This window comes from Nicotiana tabacum, chromosome 13 (genome assembly GCF_000715075.1).
Source record: "Nicotiana tabacum cultivar K326 chromosome 13, ASM71507v2, whole genome shotgun sequence".
Taxonomy (NCBI): Eukaryota; Viridiplantae; Streptophyta; class Magnoliopsida; order Solanales; family Solanaceae; genus Nicotiana; species Nicotiana tabacum.
This window is the reverse complement of record NC_134092.1, coordinates 100,004,830-100,024,995: the sequence shown is the minus strand read 5'-3', so window position 1 is coordinate 100,024,995 and position 20,166 is coordinate 100,004,830. Positions and strand designations below refer to the sequence as shown.

Genomic DNA, 20,166 nt, shown 5'->3' with positions numbered 1-20,166 from the left:
TGTTGTAGAAAAATGTATAAGCCATCTTCCTCCCTACCAATCTCCTTCACCCTCTCAAACAAGAGATCTTGGAAGACACAGAATGTAAGAAAGAAGCCCACAAAACAATTCAATTCTTTTGTCACTTTAGACACAGACAAAAGATTGAATCTAAAGGCTGGTACACAAAGAACATGCTGAAGTAAATCACCTCCGCTAAGTTGGCTGGTCCCTATATGTGTCACTGAGGTTGAGTCACCTGTAGGCAATTGCACTTGTCCTGCATTTCCTACTAGTGTTTCATTATGTAACAAATCCTTATTGCCAGTCATATGATTCGTAGCCCCTCTATCGATGATCCACTCAAAGTTTTTGATGTTATGAACACTATTACAAAAAGTAGTTACCTGCCATGTGTGCACTGGCATCATTTCCAATAGTTGTTCTATTCAACATTTGTAAAATTTGTGCAACTTGTTCCTGAGTAAACATTTGAGTAGGTGTTGTAGGTGTGTTCGCAGTCATTCTATTCCCCTCTAGTTGAGCTACATTTGCTTTGCGTTTGGCCTTGAAATCTACCGGATAACCAACGATCTGATAGCAATTTTCCTTAAGTGTCCCATTTTGCCGCAATGATCACATTTCATTAGCTTGTAACATCCTTCCTTGGTATGCCCTTTCTGGTGAAAAAAATCACATTCCAGATTATAGGTCCTCCTTGGTTTATTGCGTGATTGAGCTGTAAACATGGATGTTGGCTCATTGTATCCAGAATTCCCCAGAAAGTTGCTCCCAAACGATCTCCTACTTTCATCTTGAATAATCATTGCATATGTTTGATAATGGTTGGAACATTAGGAATCACTAGGATCTGTCCTCTAGCTTGCTCAAAACTATCATTCAGACCCATTAGAAATTGCAATAGACGTTGAAACTCTAATTGATTAACATACTCTTTGGAAGATGGTGGTGGGAGGATTGAATCATACTCTGCCCACAAATCCTTCAACTTTGTAAAATATACGGACACAGAGGATGATTCATGCACTTATGTGAAAATCTTTTTATGCAAATAGTAGAGTCTCGACGTATTTACCTTGTCAAACATCTCTCACAATTCAGCCCAAACCGTCTGTGCATTCGAAGAAAACAGTACACCAATATGTAATTCCTTGCTCACATTACTCATTAGCCATGAAGTAACAATGTCATTGCATCTCTCCCATTGATTCTCCAATTCCACACCAAAATCAGCTTTGCATGTGGATCCATCAACGAGATAGAGTTTATTTTTTCCTAATAATGCCATTTTCATCGCACGACTCCAGATTATATAGTTTTCCATACCTATCAGCAGCAGTCCGACAAACATTGATCCTGGTCCATTACATGGATGTAGGTAAAGTGGATGATTGTGGTCAAGATTCATTATTCCTCCTCCAGTTGCGACACCAATATCACTGTTCACGGTGGTTCCGTCGAGCTCAGAACTGCTTGAATCTTCTCCAATCGCCATCACTCCCGCATAATTAGGGTTCAGCAAAAACAATAAGAAATTGAACTAATTCTCTCGATTTTTCTTCAATTCTGTGAAACATCCCTAGAATCATTCAATCAGAGCTCTGATACAATCAACCACTGCTCTGATACCATGTTAGATTGCTGAATTGAGAAGAAGGATTGAAGAACAAAGATGAACTCAGAGAGAGAAAAAGAAGCTTCTCGATGTTTTCTCATTCATTGCAAAATGTGTACAGTGCACATGTATATATCCAACCTACTAATGTGACAGTTGTCAACTAATTTATTATGTCTAACTCTAGTTAACTAATAAAAGCCTACTAACTATAGTTAACTTAAGTAACTTCACATATAATCTCATTAGAAGGTGGATCAAAATTTCTCTATGGCCGCGAAGTTATGGACCTTTGGGATCATATTTGCATTAATCTTAGAGCTCGGCAATAAACATTTCTCTTAAGTATTTGATGTATCAGATTCTGGTTTTGAATGTATTAGTTGAGTTCTTGAAATATTTTCATCTATTTTTTAAATTAAAATCACTGTTGAAGATGTATCGAAGAAGCATTCGATGGATTTACATTTGTTGTATGGGGTTGCCTATGGGAATACGTGGTTTGGGCGATGGGATTACATAATTTATCCATGGAAGTTTTGGGATAATGGAGCACAATTATGAAAGAGCTATTGAAATGCTCAGCTCAATTGAAGTTGATCAGGTGACTGATGATTTCACATACAACAGCAGATCTAATGTAATGAAATAGATGGTTGTTTGCTATAGAGGTTTGAGTGACACTCTGTTTACCCAAAAAATGGATAACAATTGAATTTATACGCGGTTCTAAGAAAATATTGTATTATTCGGTAGAAATTGAGAAAATATATAAATAAATATTGAAATTAATTGTGAAAGAAATGCAAACCGACTGGATTAATTAGCCTAAGTCTTCAAGTTTTATCACCCTCAAACTGAATGGAGAGTAACTGATAGAAGAATAAAATGACTAAATATCAAAACCAGAAGAAAGATAGTATATTGCTTTATGTTCTATGAATCTGTCCCATACAAATAATCAGACCCCCTTTATATAGTAGGAAAGTCCTATTCTTAATATAATTTCTAAATACAGTAAGGAATCCCATGATAGATTAATTAATTGGCCCCTCCTTGATATGCGCTGGTATTTTTGCCGAGATTATCGCCCAATTGCGGATATTTCGGTTTTTTATTTTTTGGCTCGATAAGCTCTCCTGAATTTTGGCCGATCTCGATCTTGATCGGTCTCTAACTTGCTCGATCTCGATCTTGGCCGATCTCGATCGTAACCGGTCTCGATCTTGCTCGATCTCGATCTTGATCGGTCTCTAGATCACGAGCTTGGCGACCCAACTTCGCATTATCGCTCAATTCTACACGAGGCCGAGCCTTGGTCTATCATGTCCCAAACTCGATTAGTCATACGAAGGGCAAACTCGGTTTTGACCGTATACAGATAGTCCACTCGTTTCTCGGAAAGAAGATAACGAGAAACGATATGAATTTCCGAACTCCGACTCGGTGGGCGACGACGTCAGCGACGAGCCCGATTATGACATATGTGACAAACATCCTGTCGGTCCAGTTACCAAGGCATTAAATGCCTGTCAATCATTGGTCGGCCACTACCAGTTCTGAACCGTCATTACCAGGCTATAAGTATTCAAACTTTCATGCTCATTCAAACTTTTCACTCAACAACTTCTTCTCTACTCTTGCATCTTCTTCAGAAAATCTCTTTGCTTCATAATTTTCACACTGCATATAACCCTAATTCTCTTTTCCTTTGATCATCAATGGCGAAAACCTCCAAAACAGTGCCGCAAAAAGAGACCGCTTCTTCATCACGACCCGTCGGTGGTGAGGATGCTGCGGAGCCTCACCCTGAGGAATTCATTCCGGTAGGGTGCTCAACCGTCATCGACTTTAAGGTCGAAAAGCCCTCTTCAGTACGGGCCGATGTGAGACGATCTCGAGGTACCAGTGCACAATCACCGAGAAAATCCTCGACAAAGTAAAAAAGGAATGCAACTGGGCCAAAAAGCATGTGGTAGTCCCATCGCCTGAAGAATCGATTACTACCCACGTGGAGGGGTTCATAAGTGTTTATACTTATCCTTTCACTTTGGGTCCCTTAGACCCAGTCATCATCGCCTTTTGCAAGAGATATGACATGACCCTCGACCAGATCCACCCTTCTTTTTGGAGAATAGTGATTCTCCTGCGATTCTTCTCGAGCAAAATCGAGGGGTATATTTTCACCCTCGATCACCTCATGCGCCTTTACAGTCCCCGACTCTATCAAGGAGGGCTAATCAAACTTGCTCGCCGAGCCACCAAAGCCTCGTTCTCGAGCATAGACGAGACTCATGACCGAGGTTGGATGAGCCGATTTGTTCGAATCAGAACTTCGGACCCGATCCCTGCTGACGACATGTCATTTCCTGAGAAATGGAACATGAATCGTGAGTACTATTCTCCTACAAATGTTTAATTTTATGGCTCTGCTTTTTATTTTCTTGATCCACTTTTTCTATGCTTGCTACAGCTGTGGCCCGGATAACGGAACCGATTCTGGAACTTAAGCAATGGGTTGAAGGTCTGGTGCTGTAGAGACCGTACTCTGAGCGTGCTTGGATGGAATTATCAAAGGGTCAATGGGAGGCCCGCAGTCATGGTAAGTATCTTTCTTAGAACGATTATCATTTGATCTTCTTCTCTTGCTTATTCCCATTTTTTATTCCTTGAGAGGCCTTGGGAAAGATGTGGCCATGAGGCCCTCATCTGGTGACGAAGAAGTCCCTGCTCCGAAGAAGGTCAAAAAGAAGAAAAGGAAAGGGGCTCCGAGTTCCCCGGTCTCGGAAAAGAAAAAATCGACGAATAAATCTCACAAGCCCAAGGGGGGCTCCGATATTATGCCTTCGTACTTGATCCGCCGATTAAGGGATGAGCCCGAAGAAAGAGAAGAGGAGGTAGTCTGTGTGAGGGATAATGTTATGATACATCAATCCTCCAAATCGGTGGAGGTCGATAAAGGAGCTCTGGCCATAATTCTTGAACAAGGAAAAGCTGAGGCCATTCCGTCCCGGGCTGAGATGGTCGAAGGAGAGACCGGGGGAAAGGCTTCACGGGCAGCAGAAGATATCTCGAGGGATGATCTCGGGATAGTCAACATTAGTAGATCCTCTCAGATTTTGGATGCTATGATCTGTGAGGCTAACATGTTGGAAAGTCAATCTTACGAGGGTATTCGGAGCCGACTAATATCCATGGCTTTCTGGATGGGCTCGAGTCCGCTGCCTCGGAGGATATTATCGGCTTCGGTGGATTATCGGTACCGAAGAAAGCAACATGGTCGAGCGCTATCAGGTTTTCATCGAGCCCAAAACTGGTGGACCGACTCCCGACCCCGAGTGTTAATCCCAATCGTAGGCAGAAAATAGTGCTCTCCATCCCGGAGGATGCCCGAGTTTTCTCTCCCCCATTGGGGATTGCTAGTTACCTTAGGTCCTTGGTGACCGAAGAGGATCAGGGCGTGATGAATGCGGTAGGAGCCGCTTGCCTTTTTAACGAGGACCAGCATGCTCTGAATCAGATAACTTCGAGGGTATATCTACTGTTTCTTTTGTACTTAGAGTTGTAGATAATTCTAACATCATGAGGCTTTCCTCCAAATCCGGGAGGAGCATGAGGCTGAGGTTCGGAATCTCAGTGAGAAGAGTGACACCTACAAACTTCTTAGTGAGAAGCTTCAGGCATATTTGGCAATGGCTCGGGATGAGCATGTCGAGATGGCTGAGCAGGTATTTCGAGTGATTCACGATAGTGAAGATGAATCGGAGATAACTACTAATGATCCGATTCTGCAAGCCTGACAGAGGTTAGAATAAATTGGATGGCTCCAAATGCAGGTGGATGCGATACAAGCCGAGGCGGAAGAGTTTAAAAAGAACATCGACATTCAGCATCGGTTGGATTTGGCCATTACTTATAAGGCAAGCTTGGCCGATGAACTCGAATTGGCCAGATCCGAGGTGGCCGAGGCTAACAAAAGAGTTGATGCTAAAGTGGCCCAGTTCAGGGTCAATGTTGAGGTCAACCAGGCCAAGGCCATCGACATGGTCAAACATGCGAAATGGCAGGTTCGAAGGGAAGATCTCGAGGGGTCAGTGCCCAGGGCTTTGATATTGTGGCCGAAATTGAAAATGCCAAAGTGAAGGAAGACAGGGACCGAAGGCTGGCCTTCCTTGAGGAAAACTCTGATATCTTGAGTGAATCTGAAGATGGAGAAAATCCCGAGGATGCAACCTCCGATGAAGACCAAGCCACTTAGGACATTAGGTTTCTTGTTTTTCTTTTGCATTTTTTTTGAGGCCATTTTTTGACCGTTGTAAATTTAGGCCGATTTGACCTTTGTAAAAAACTATTGTGTATAAATATATGACTTTTCTTGCCCTTTCGGCTCACGTATTTTTCCTTTGCTTTATTTGTACTTACAAAGGTTAAAAATGCCTTAGTACGAAACAATAAGGTTGTGCTCGAGGGTTCGAACAAATCTTGCCTTTATTTCCTTTCTTAAGTTTGAGATTTTGCCGAGAGTAGCCTTTAGAACTGGTTGTGAAATTATTTTTATTTTTCGGAGGCCTATTTTTTGTTACGAATTTCGGACGTCTCCGAGCCGTGTTAAATTGGCCGTAGCCTTTTAGTTTGGGAGTTACCCATTGGGCTTGTTCTCCCGTTTTATCTGGTCTTTGCTCGAGATAATAGTTTCCTAGTGGGGTGGCTGTGATTTTTAAAAATCGGGGCGTTGCCTATTAGGTATTTTGCTCCCGAGGCCCGATGACTTGGGCTGTTTGAGTCGGATGGCAGTCCCCGAGTGAGGGAGAGATCGTTCATATTTCGGTTAAGTATTGCCCTTGGGCTTGTTTATATTTGGAAGTACGAAGCTCTTTGCAAAGAAGGAAGATAAAAGAAATTTTGCTAATTTTAAAGCATAAGATGTTTGTAAGGGACATATTTCTCTTTATTCTCGATCAAAACAGGGTTCGAGCAATCTATATGGGCATAGTTTGATTTGATCGTTTGACCCTTACAATAAATCCTATTTATCGAGATCCTCCATTTGTGAAGTAGTTTCCTTTCTAGAGTTGATAATCGATGATAATGCATATCCGAGGGTAGCCCCCCAGTATTCGAGGTTGATTGCAAAGGAACCTCGTATAATGTCGAATGGATCTCCGATGCCGATTCATATTCGGGCTTGATTCTAAGTTAGCACGATTCATCGTTGCCGCGTTAAAAACCTTGCCGAAAAAACTCATTTGGGACAAAACTCGGTCTGAGGAAAAAAGAGTGCAGCACATACTTTCAGACCTAAAGACTTCGTTTGCTAAAAATTCAGTCGTCGTTTCTTGTCGACTACCTGCATGTGTTAATCTGAAAATAGAAAAGGAATGAAAAAAGAGTGCACCTTAGCAATAGTACCATTTTAGTAGTTGTTCCCCATTCATTGTTCCGAGCTTGTAAGACCCTTTTATGGTAATCTCGAGAATTTGGTACGGTCCTTCCCAATTCGGGCTTAATTTTCCTTCATTAGGATTTCGGGTGTTAAGGATGACTTTTCTTAGCACTAATTCCCCTACATTACCAAAGATTAGTTCTTCGATTGTAGTATCTCTCGATTCGTTGCTTTTGGGTAGCTAATCGGATGAGGGCGGTTTCACACCTTTCGTCCAATAGTTCCAGGCTCGTATTCATGGACTCGTTATTTGATTCCTTTGTTGCATCTCGGAATCGGATACTCGGCTCTCCGACTTCGACCGGTATTAGAGCTTCGGCGCCATAAACTAATGAGAATGGGGTAGCCCCAGTAATGGATTTCAAGGTTTTGCGATATGCCCAAAGAACTTCGGGTAGAATTTCCTTCCACTTTCCTTTGGCATCGGTTAACATCTTCTTAAGATTTTGGATGATGGTTTTGTTGGTTGATTCGGCTTGCTCGTTCCCGCTAGGATGATAAGGTATTGATAGGATTCTTTTGATCTTATGATCTTCGAGAAATTTGGTTACTTTGCTGCCGATGAACTGTTTCCCGTTATCACACACAATTTCGGATGGCATCCCGAATCGACATATGATGTGATCCCAAATGAAGTCGATGACTTCCTTCTCCCTAACTTTCTCGAAATCTTGCGCTTCAACCCACATAGAAAAATAGTCAGTCATAAACAAAATAAATTGAGCTTTACCTGGTGCCAATGGAAGGGGGCAGACGATGTCCATTTCCCATTTCATAAATGGCCATGGTGACAAGACTGAATGGAGCAGTTCCTCGAGTTGGTGAATCATTAGCGCATGCTTTTGAAATTCGTCACATTTTCGAACAAACTCTTTTGTGTCTTTTTCCATATTGATCCAGTAATAGTCGGCTCTGATTACCTTTTGAGCCAATGATTCAGCACCGGACTCGGTGTCTCCCGGTCCCATACATATCGCTAATGGACCATTGAAAATTCCCCTAAACAAGGTTCCATCTTCGGTCAAAGTGAACTGTGCTGCCTTCATGCGTAGGGCCCTAGATTCTTTCGGATCTGAGGGAAGATTTTCGGTCTTCAAATACTCTATGTACTTATTTCTCCAATCCCAGGTCAAACTTGTGAAATTTATCTCGGAGTGACCTTCTTCGATTACTGATCTCATGAGTTGCACGACTGCCCCTGAATCGAGCTCGTTATTTGATGACCCTAAGTTTGCGAGAGCATCGGCCTCACTATTATGATCTCGAGGCACATGTTGCAAAGTCCACTCCTTAAATCGGTGCAAAGTTACTTGTAACTTATCTAGGTATCTTTGCATTCGTTCTTCTCTAACTTCGAAGGTTCCGTTAACATGATTCACTACGAGGAGGGAGTCACATTTGGCCTCGATCACCTCTGCTCCCAAGCCTTTGGTTAGTTCGAGACCTGCAATCATGGCCTCATATACGGCCTCATTGTTAGTCAATTTTACAGTTCTAATAGATTGTCTAACCACATTACCCGTCGGTGGCTTCAACACGATGCCAAGCCCGGACCCCTTTGCGTTCAATGCACCGTCCGTGAAGAGGGTCCATTTTTCTGAGGATGTACCCGAATTTGTCAATAGTTCTTTTTTGACCTCGGGTACTAGGGCTGGTGTGAAGTCAGCTATGAAGTCTGCCAAAATTTGAGACTTAATTGTTGTTCGGGGTCGATATTCGATATTATACCCGCTGATTTCTATGGCCTATTTGGCCAACCGTCCCGAAAGCTCAGGTTTATGCAAAATATTTCGAAGTGGATAAGTTGTTACAACACATATGGGGTGATATTGAAAGTTTGATTTTAGTTTCCTAGAGGCGCTTATCAGAGCGAGCGCAAATCTTTCTAGGTGGGGATATCTAGTTTCGGCCTCACCTAAGGTCCGGCTAACATAATAAATGGAAATTTGTGTACCTCGTTCTTCCCGGACTAGGAATCCACTTACCGTTACCTCCGATACTTCCAAATATAAGTAAAGTTGTTCGTCTGCCCTCGGTGTGTGAAGCAGCGGTGGGTTCAATAAGTACCGTTTAAGCTCTTCCAAGGCATGCTGGCATTCCGAGGTCCATGTGAAATTATTTTTCTTTTTTAGTAACGAGAAAAAATGGTGGCCTTTATCGGAGGATCTTGAGATGAATCGCCCCAGGGTGGCCATGCGCCCGGTTAACCTCTATACGGCCTTTACGCTATCTATCACCATGATGCCATCGATAGTTTTGATCTTGTCAGGATTAATCTCGGTTTCTCGGTTAGATACCATGAACCTGAGAAATTTGCCTGACCCGACCCCGAATGCACATTTTCCGAGTTTAGCTTCATGTTGTACTTCTTCAATATACTGATAGTTTCCTACAAGTGCTTTAAATGGTCCTCTGCTCGCAGGTGCTTAACTAGCATGTTATCAATGTAAACTTTCATAGATTTTCCTATTTATTCTTCGAACATCCGATTTACTAGGCGTTGATAAGCGACACTAGCATTTGTTAATCCAAATGGCATTACATTGTAGCAGTAGGTACTATACTTAGTGATGAACGAGGTCTTTTCTTGATCATCCAGGCTCGTTTGTATTTGATTGTACCCGGAATAGGCATCGAGAAAACTGAGGATCTCGTGGCTGGCTGTGGCATCGATCATGCGATTGATATTAGGCAAATGAAAAGAATCCTTGGGGCATGCTTTATTTAGATCCTTGTAATCTACACACATTCTAAGCCTGTTTTCTTTTTTAGGGACTACTACTTTTGCTAACCATTCGGGTTATTTTACTTCACGGATGGACCCTACTTTTAGAAGCTTGGTTACCACATCTTTGACGAAAGCATGCTTGACCTCGGACTGTGGTCTTCTTTTTGCTTCACCGGATGGAACTTCGGATCCAAGCTTAGTCTATGGGTGGTGATTTCCGGTAGGATCCGTGTCATGTCAAGATGGGACCAAGCGAAACAATCCATGTTAGCTATAAGAAATTGAATAAGCTTTTTCTTGAGCTCGGGATTTAACCTCGTGCCTAGGTATACCTTTCGTTTGGGTAGTTGTTCGATTAGTGTGATTTGCTCCAATTCTTCGACCGTTGATTTGGTAGCGTCGGAATCATCAGGGACTATGAAGGATCGAGGGATCCCATAATCATCATCTTCGTCAGACTCCTGCTTTTCTAGTTGGGTCGAGGCCGGCGTTTGTGATTGCTAATTGGTCTCCTTTGTCGATGAGAGTGACGATATCGGAATCACTTCGTCGACAGCAAACATTTCCTTTGTGGCGGGTTGCTCCCCGTAGATTGTTCTGATTCCCTATGGTGTTGGGAATTTTAGAACCTGGTGAAGGGTCGAGGGTACTGCTCTCATGTTATGGATCCATGGTCTCCCGAACAAGGCATTATACCTCATGTCACCCTCGATCACGTGGAATTTCGTTTCTTGGATGGTCCCAACCACGTTTACTGGAAACGTTATCTCGTCCTTAGTAGTTTCACATGCCATGTTGAATTTGTTTAGTACTAGGGTCGCGGGCACAACTTGGTCCTGTAGACTAAGTTGCTCTACGACCTTCGATCGAATGATGTTGGCCGAACTATCTGGATCAATTAACATACGCTTCACTTAAGTCTTATTCATGAGTACAGATATTACTAGTGCATAGTTATGGGGGGATGATTCCTTCTGCGTCTTCATCGTTGAAGGACAGGGTTCCTTTCGGTATGTAATCCTGAGCCCGAGATCGCTTCTCTCTTACGATCGAGACATTAGTGCGTTTAAACACTGGCCCTTGGGGAACATCGATACCTACGATAATCATGTGAATAATGTGTTGCGGTTCTTCTTGCTTATTTTGTCTATTGAACTCTCTGTTTTTGAAGTGATTCTTGGCCCGATCACATAAAAACTCCCGAAGGTGCCCTTCATTGAATAACCGGGCTACTTCTTCTCTCAACTGCCTGCAATCTTCCGTTCTGTGGCCATGGGTGCCACGATACTTGCATACTTGATTGGGATTTCTTTGGGCTGGATCGGTCTGCAGAGGTTGGGGCCATTTAGTATCTTTGATGCGTCCGATATCCGATACGATGGCGGATGCATCAACATTGAAGTTATACTCCGACAATCGCGGTGCTTCCTTAGGTCCGGTATGCCTGTCTAAACCATTCTTGTTGATCAGTCCTCGAGAGCCTTGGCCTCGATCGCTTCTTCTCTCACATCGTACGGAGTTGTGCCCATGCTCGTTGCCCCTACGATCTCTATTATATGGTTGGTATCGATCCATGTTCATCCTCGGTTCTCGATTGGTGTCTCTTTTGGTAGAGGATCCAGAAGGAGCCCCCAGCCGGTCGTCTTCGACTCTAATCTTTGATTGATATCAATTATGTATATCAGCATAGGTAACAGTCGGGTACTCAATCAAGTTCTGCTTCAACTGCTGTGAATCCACTAAGCTTCGTTCATTTAGTCCTTGGGTGAAAGCTTGAACGACCCAATCGTCTGTGACCGGTGGTATATCCATTCGTTCCATTTGGAAACGAGATACAAACTCTCTTAGCATCTCGTTCTCTTTTTTCTTTACCTTGAAAAGGTCCGACTTCCTAGTCTCGACCTTTATGGCTCCGGCGTGTGCTTTTATAAAATAATCTGCAAGCATGACAAAAGAATCGATAAAGTTAGGTGGTAAATTATGATACCATATCATTGCTCCCTTTGACAGGGTTTCCCCGAATTTCTTTAGTAATACAGACATCAATCGGATCCACGACCCGAGTTTCAACAGGTTCAGCGGGTGGCCTTCCATCCTCGGGCGTTCTGTAGTTATTCTCCCCTTGATGGCCAGATTCGTTGTAGATATGTAGGGGTATTAATTGAGAGTTCGTCATTTTTAGCCTGAAATCAAAGATACTTACAAGAGCAAATGTAAAATAGTGTGTTTTACAGAGATTTGTATCAAATAACCACTACTATCCTTAGCCCCACGGTGGGCGCCAAACTGTTTACCCAAAAAATGGATAACGATTGAATTTATACGCGGTTCTAAGGATATGTGGTATAATTCGGTACAAATTGAGAAAATTATATAAATGAATATCGAAATTAATTGTGAAAGAAATGAATGCAAACCGAATGGATTAATTAGCCTAAGCCTTCAAGTTTTGTCACCCTCAAACTGAATGGAGAGTAACTGATAGAAGAACAAAATGACTAAATATCAAAACCAGAAGAAAGATAGTATATTGCTTTATGTTCTATGAATCTGAATGAATCTGTCCCTTACAAATAATCAGACCCCCTTTATATAGTAGGGAAGTTCTATTCTTAATATAATTTCTAAATACAGTAAGGAATCTCATGATAGATTAATTAATTGGCCCCTCCTTGATATGCGCCGGGATTTTCCGAGATTCTCGCCCAATTGCGGATATTCTGGTTTTTTGTTTTTTGACTCGATAAGCTCTCCTGAATTTTGGCCGATCTCGATCTTGATCGATCTCTAACTTGCTCGATCTCGATCTTGGCCGACCTCGATCGTGACCGGTTTCGATCTTGCTCGATCTCGATCTTGGCCGATCTCGATCTTGATCGGTCTCTGGATCATGAGCTCGGCGACCCAACTTCGCATTATGGCTCGATTCTACACGAGGCCGAGCCTTGGTCTATCATGTCCCAATCTCGATTAGTCATACGAAGGGCAAACTCGGTTTTGACCGTATACACACTCCTTTAACTACGATCCGTGATCTCTTCAGATTCATGCTTGCTGTGAAGTCCTGCAACTCAATTAAGGAGAAGCCAAATGTTGCTCCTGTTGTAAGAGCATGTTCTTCGTCGAGATATTTGATAAGAAATGCTGCACCAAGCAAGTCTGAGGGGAAGGAAAAATCAGTGAGGTATAGAAAGTTTTCGAATATAGCAGCATCTCTTGACAGTAGATGGCCAGTGAGAAGACTTGAGTTCACTGCAGATGTGATTGTTGATGCATTGAAAGAAAAGAAAGCAACAAACAGATTTGGGAGTTGTGGTATGAGTAGGCAGGAGGCGCGTGAGGCTGCTCGTCTCCACATTGGCAATACGGGGTTGATTGATTATATTCTGAAATCGATGAATAATGTGATTGTTGGAGGCTATGTTGTTCGTCGTGCAGTGAATCGAGCTACCAGGGTGTTGGAGTACACGATTCAGGAGCTTCGGAATTGTGATCAACCTGAACAAGAAAAGCACCCGGAGCCAGTTCAGAACTATGCTGTTAATCCTGGAACTGATGTTTACAGTGATGTTTTATGCTTGTATAATAATCTGCTATTGAGCTTTGCAGAATCTAATGTGCTAAAGCTAGCTGTTAGGACAGTTTTGGATAGTAAGCATTTTGTGAAGGAATGGCCATTTAGGGATGATCCAGATGATATATTGCTGAGGTTCATTTGTTGCATTTTGCCGAGTTCTAGTGGTTTGGAAGCTGTACTTAGAAAGGGATATCCCCTCGGAGAACTGGTTGAAGTTCCGCTACATTCCACAATTGGTGATCTGAAAATAGCTATTGAGTCTGCAACGAGGGACACTTATTGTATTATGGACAATTTTATGGTAACAGATATTGTAGGGATGGAAAAAATGGGAGATTGTGAAGTGCTCTTTGGCATTGTCGAGTCTGGCTCAGAACTTTGTGTGAGGGGTTTTGGGTTGGATTTGGAGAGTGAGTTAAAAAATGAAGGAGGGGCTAATAATTGGACAGTTAACTGTAGGTGTGGGGCTCGAGACGATGATGGTGAAAGGATGGTTTCATGTGATATATGTGAGATATGGCAGCACACTCGCTGCTGTGGGATCGAGGATTCTGAGGTTGTGCCACTGTTGTTTGTGTGTGAGGCTTGTTGCACTTCACTTGCACCACCAAGAGCACAGAACAACCTTGAGTTTGGTCATTATGCGACATCACTAGTGCCTTGTGATTCTGAATTTGGCATGGACCTGATATACTGATGTTAGGGACAGAGAGAGAAAATTGACTTGGGACAAAATTTGTATAGTCATAACAAGATAATCATCATATAGTCAGTCATATACTTGTGCAGTTTTTCTGTGTTTTTTTTTCTGTTGTTACACGTGTTACTCGATTCTTTCAAGGACAAACTCAATAGTCAATGATGATTCATATATCCTGCGCGTCCCCTGCTTGTTTACACATTTCTTTCTGCACTTTAAGTCCATTTACTTGTTTGATAGAAAGGAATAAGAATGAAAAACAGCAGGCTATAAAGCAGACTGAATATCTAAAAACTGAAAGACTGAAAGAATAAGAGTTGTGTAGGTAAATGTGACTAAAGTGATTAATAAGAACTAGAACTTCTGTTAGTCATAAATTTTACCCTCCAAAGGTTCTTGTGGTTCTGAACTATACAATGAACTCTACAATCTCCTCTTTCTCATCTCTAGTCCTACTTTACAAAATTTCATAGGCAAAAGAATTTGCACCACGGTCCTACTCATGATCTCCTCAAGCGGGAAGTGAGATCAATGAACACATCCTCTTCGATAGGTATTGTGAGACCGCCCATTGGATGATCAAATCCAAACTCTTCTTCGGCTTGAGCTAACAAATCTTGGAATAAAGGTTGGCTCATGTATGATATTGGCACGACGAATCTCTTCTTCTGGCTCTCTCCTATATATACTGCACAATGTCCTTTTGGAACACCTCCACATGTTGTAGGCCTCTTTAGGATTCGATTAGCCTGAATAAATGGAGTCATTTTAATACCCATTGTCTCAAGGAGTATTTGGTAACTCTAAATAGTGAAGGAAAAGAAAGAACAAGAATTTGAGAATTGTACAGAAAATGGAAGGGTTTTTTTTTGTAATCTGGATTCTTGTGTTTTGCTCAAATCCTTTGTTGTTTTGAGTATTTATATAAGTTAATGGCAAGTCTCATAACCAACTAGTGATAGACAATAGCACACGAAGTTTCACATGGTTTTGCTCACTCTGTTATTGTCAAAGTATTCAGACCATAAATTTGTTGAACAACAACACTAGGCCCTACTGCTTCTAAGATTAGGAACAGAAAGACACCCTTAAAAGAAAAGCCACAAGAATGGATGAAGTTTATGACTAAGTATCACATGGTATTGCCTTCTAACTCCTTGACAAGAACTTAGAATTTTAGGCCAGTGGAATAACATCAGGTTTCTCATACTCTGCTTAACCTAAACTATTCTCCAGTGTCCTCTAAAACTCAGCTTTAATGCATCTGTTTTTATAGCACAACTAGCCAAGATGACAATTCAAAGGTCCCCTATCTACATGACCAAGAAGGGAGAAGCACATGGTTTTGCTTCTAACCTGCAATTGCTCATCTAATGGTTTCAAATTATTGGCATTGGTGAGAAGTAACCAAGTATGAGCTGATATCATTACTAATAGGCGCCTGTTGTCAAAGTAAAAAAGACGAAACTTAGCTTCATCCACAAATTTAAGGCCCCATAGCAACATAGCCAACAGGCATCAGCACATGGCTTAGCCTTTGGTTGTTAGTAACAAAACTTCATCTCCAACTCAAAGCCTGTCTACAACCTCTTGTATAAATATAACCCCCTTTTCTATGGACATTTTTCATCGTCAAGTAAAAGAATTATCTATTCAGCCATCAAAAGTTTCTAAATTTCTAGTTTACTTTCTTGCTTCCTAACTTTCAAGAAAAAGAAAAATGGAAAGAAAGACAATGGTCAGTACTAAGAAGCTCATCAAAATGGCAAGGAGATGGCAAAAGTTCGCGGTCAAGCAGAGGAAGCAGATTTCACTTCCAAGAAATGGTAGTGATGCAGACAGTTTTAGTACATCTTCATCCTCTATTGCCGGAAAAGGCCATTTTGTAGTCTATACAATTGATCAAAGGTGCTTAAACATGTCTGAAGAAGAGTTTGGACTACCAAGTGGTGATCCTATTACATTACCCTGTGATTCGGCGTTCATGGACTACATCATGTCACTGATCAAGAAAGGTGTAACTGTTGGAGATCTTCACAAAGCATTGCTCCTCTCAATTCCCTCATGTTGCTGTTCAACTTCTTCCTTTCACCAAGAAAGTGGAAATCAACAAATTCTTGTTTATTGAGTCATGACATCATGTTTTGTAAATAATAGCTCAACATAGACTTCATAGCTGTAGAAAAATAGGCAACTGAAAGCTTGTATCATTGCAGACTGGAATAGAGCTTTATCTTGAAATTAACCAGATCTATAACTCACTTTGCAATTTGACAATTGAGAAGCTTTAACATTCTCATCTTGGAGTAGCACTATTATTTTATTGCAGGCAATCAACTTTGTCCATTGAAACTTACATTTACAGACATATGATCACACCAATGCAAGGGATTATCCACCCCACCTCCTATATGGAATAACTAATACCACCATTTTGGTATAAAATTTATACCAGTACTAGATAATACCCACAAGCAAACATGGGATAATTATAATCCCAAATTTTATACCGGGATTAATATTCTTATCCCGGTAACCAAACGACCCTGGAGTGTTCCTCTTTCAGACTTTCTTTCTAGTTAAATTTCATACTGGATCATTATATATTGAAAACTGAAAAGGAAGCTGCAAATTACAGCAACAATTTTAGAGTGTAATAATAAAGCTCAGTGGTTCCTCTTATAGGACACTAACCGGGCCACCACTTCATATCTTATTTCTAGTAACAGGTCATTCATGATTCATATCCAAATATACAAATGGAACCTGCAAGTTTTCCTCAGGCCATAATAACAAAGCCCATCTCTTAAGAGATGGTGACATAATCACAGATATATCAAGATATTTACATGTGTATTTTCAATTAGCTTAAAGCATCAAATTCTGCACTTTCCCTAGCTTCCAGATATTCAAGTCAAGAAACTAAGCTGAACATGCCCTTTTCTCACACTGCACTCACAATCATGTGATTTAATACGTCGTTTTCGCTACCACTAGACAAGATGTGGAGTTCATCTGCTCAGAAGCATCTTCAGATTTATTATATATCTGGAGATCTGGAGAATGTAAATTTAAGAATTTTATCATACAACCACACAAAGTAGGTCGGAGAGCTGTAAATAGTGATAGTAGTGCAAAATGTCACGCACATCCGTCTACTGAATTAGGAAACATGAACATATAAAAGTATTGAGTCTTCTAATCAAGTGACTTGAAAATTTTTGCTTATATAAAAACTGGCTATATCCATTTGACAGGAGGTTAGACATTTTAACTAACTTTACAAGCAGAAAATCCTTGTTTTCTACTACTACTACTACTACTACTACTACTATACAAAATGGTTCAGAAAAAACAAGGAATTTGTTTCCCTCATTGTCAAGTCCCACTTAAATGGAAGTGACATCTCTACTATCTCTCATCTTTCTCATTTCTAAAACTATTGCTTTACAAAATTCCATGGGCAGAAGAATCTGCACCATGGTCCTACTCATAATCTCCTCAAGCGGGAAGTGAGATCAATGAACACATCCTCTTTGAAAGGTATTGTGAGACCGCCCATTGGATGATCAAATCCAAACTTTTCCTCAGCTTGAGCTAACAAGTCTTGAAATAAAGGCTGGCTCAGGTATGATATTGGCATGACGAATCGCTTCTTCTGGCTCTCTCCTACATATACTGCGCAATGTCCTTTGGGAACACCTCCAGTTGTTGAAGGCCTACTTAGGATTCTGCTAGCCTGAATAAATGGAGTCACTTTGATACCCATTGTCTCAAGGAATATGATGTAACTGTAAATGATGAAGGAAAATACAGAACAAAAATGAAAGTTTTTTGAGTGTCAGGATACTTGTGTTTTTCTGAAATGTTTGGGTCTGATTATATATAAGTTTATGACAAGTATCATATCCAAAAGTTTAGTGGTTAAGAGAAATTGGTGGCTACTGGTGAGAGACAATGGCACATGAAGTTTCACATGGTTTTGCCTACTCTGCTATTGTCAAATAACTTGGACCATAAATTTTGTTGAACAACAACACTAGGCCCTACTGTTTCTTATGATTTGGAGCAGGAAAAGACACCCTTAAAATAACATCCACAAGAATGGATAAATTTGATGATTTAGTCCAGGACCACCTGGTTTAGAGGTGAGTGACAGAATGCCAGATAGGAATAGCAACAGAAATACCACAAGAGAAAGAAAGATAACATGACATGAAATATATATCACATGCCATTGCCTTCTAACTCTTTGACAAGCACTTGGAAAAAAATGTCATATTTGTGGAATAACAACAAAATTCTCATAATCCAATTAAATGAACTTGTCTGCTATTTTCATCAATTCAATAAGAAAGAAAAATTATATGACTCATTCTTTTCTAGTCCCTTTCGATATGTCTGCGATGTTTTTTTAAAGTTCGACTTTAGCTTAGCCCATTTGTTGTTATTCTGCACATAAAATGGAAGAAATACATTAATTTCTTTTCTTCAGTTGGAAAACTAGACAACCAGCCATATCCATAATTCATTAGGTCCCATATTCAACAGCAGCACATGATTCTGCCTTGCCTACCTAACTCAGGTTGACAACTTTAGCTACAATTAAAATTCATTCTCTAGCCTCAACTATAAATGAACTGCTTCCATGAGCCATTTTGATCATCAAGCAGATAGCAATTACTCAAACCTTTTAAAAAGTAACTAACCTTTTTTTCTTTCCTATCTTCCAAAGAAATCAATATGATTAGTGTTAAGAAACTCATCAAGATGGCATGGAAATGGCAGAAGTTTGCAGCCAACCAGAGGAAGAAAATTTCTTTTCCAAGATCCGATTACAATGATGCAGAAAGCTGTAGCACATCATCTTCTATAGTTGGCAAAGGGCATTTTGTGGTCTATACAACTGATCAGAAGCGATTTGTGGTTCCTTTGGCTTATCTACAACATGAGGTAATCAGACAAGTGTTGCACATGTCTGAAGAAGAATTTGAACTTTCAAGTGATGGCCCTATCACTTTACCATGTGATGCCTTATTCTTGAATTACATCATATCACTCATCAGAAGAGGTGTTACTGTAGATCTTCAGAATGCTTTGCTTGTATCAGTCGTTTCCTCCCGATGCTCATCAGCTTCATACCTTCAAGAACCAAGTCACCGACAATTCCTAGTTTGTTGAGCTAACTTCAACAAGTTTTGTAATGGATACATGATACTCAACAAGTGTACAGAATGTTAACATCTAATTGTTCATGAAAACTCCATATTCTTATCCAAACTGTTTTATTCTTTATAAATTGGGAAAATCTGGTTGCATATTGTTGCTCTCTAGTAGTCTTGCACCAAGAATATATAGCTGTTGGCTTTCACAATCACTGGGTAAGCTGATAAGCTCAATTCAAAGAACGTAATGTCAAAGGCTTCATTAAATCATTCTTTCCAGCAAGAAGTAAAAAAAGACTATTGACTTAATTGTAAAAGTATGCACCAGGGCTTCCGCAGAAGACTAATTTCAACCAAGATGATTTAGTTTCCTTGTTGTTAGTGTTGTCTTCTAAGTAAATTGTAAACAATTTTTGACTAGCCATTTTCAATTTACAAACAATTACATGAACAATAGCAGTAGGTATTAAAGCCCAAGAAAAAATAGCACATTCTGGACATTGAAAAGGGCAGTTGATCCTTTCCTTTTGCACATAGGAAGACTTGATATCACAACTAATAAGTCAAAAGAAGATTAGAGAAGGTAGGAAGAAGTCTAATACTCGATGTGAAGGTCCCCTACCTACATGACAAGGCAGCACATGGTTCAGCAAACTTAATCTAAAACAACAACTATGCTTCAATCTCAAACAAGTTGGGATCGGCAATATGAATCCTCATTCTTTCATTAAACTCAACTCATATCATTATCATTACCAAAAAAATAAAAGTGCAAGTAAATTATGAGGATTCATCATGAATTGGCAAGTATTACGCTGGTTGCTAACCTAACGCAACCTTCCTCCTTTATTCGGGCTTGGGACTGGCAATGTAAGTGAGCTCACACTGGCAGAGTTGTTAAGGGAACTTAATCTATCACCAAGAGAACTAGTCTTTAT

At 40.6% G+C, this 20,166-nt stretch overlaps 2 protein-coding genes and 2 pseudogenes across 2 annotated transcripts; 2 read left to right on the top strand and 2 right to left on the bottom strand.

Moving 5' to 3' along the window:
• Positions 1 to 14,188, top strand: part of LOC107795784 (PHD finger protein MALE MEIOCYTE DEATH 1-like) — a 31,840-nt pseudogene extending 17,652 nt beyond the window's left edge.
• A 375-nt stretch (positions 14,189 to 14,563) lies between these two features.
• On the bottom strand, positions 14,564 to 15,491 carry LOC142168267 (auxin-responsive protein SAUR21-like). Its single transcript, XM_075228926.1, has 2 exons — positions 15,420 to 15,491; positions 14,564 to 14,866 (listed from the first exon to the last, which is right to left on the bottom strand). The coding sequence occupies exons 1-2, from the start codon at positions 15,489 to 15,491 to the stop codon at positions 14,564 to 14,566; spliced, it is 375 nt and encodes a 124-aa protein (XP_075085027.1).
• Positions 14,930 to 16,311, top strand: LOC142167879 (auxin-responsive protein SAUR66-like; annotated as a pseudogene).
• Positions 16,312 to 17,553: 1,242 nt separating this feature from the next.
• On the bottom strand, positions 17,554 to 17,832 carry LOC142168266 (auxin-responsive protein SAUR21-like). Its single transcript, XM_075228925.1, has one exon. The coding sequence runs from the start codon at positions 17,830 to 17,832 to the stop codon at positions 17,554 to 17,556; it is 279 nt and encodes a 92-aa protein (XP_075085026.1).
• Positions 17,833 to 20,166: the final 2,334 nt, after the last annotated feature.

What these genes read in the sequence shown, in the direction of transcription:
- LOC142168267 (XM_075228926.1), bottom strand. Translation starts at nt 15,491, where the DNA reads ATGATATCAGCTCATACTTGGTTACTTCTCACCAATGCCAATAATTTG. An exon ending in CATTAGATGAGCAATTGCAG is followed by an intron (nt 14,867 to 15,419) that starts GTTAGAAGCAAA and finishes TTCACTATTTAG; the next exon opens with AGTTACCAAATACTCCTTGA.
- LOC142168266 (XM_075228925.1), bottom strand. Translation starts at nt 17,832, where the DNA reads ATGGGTATCAAAGTGACTCCATTTATTCAGGCTAGCAGAATCCTAAGT.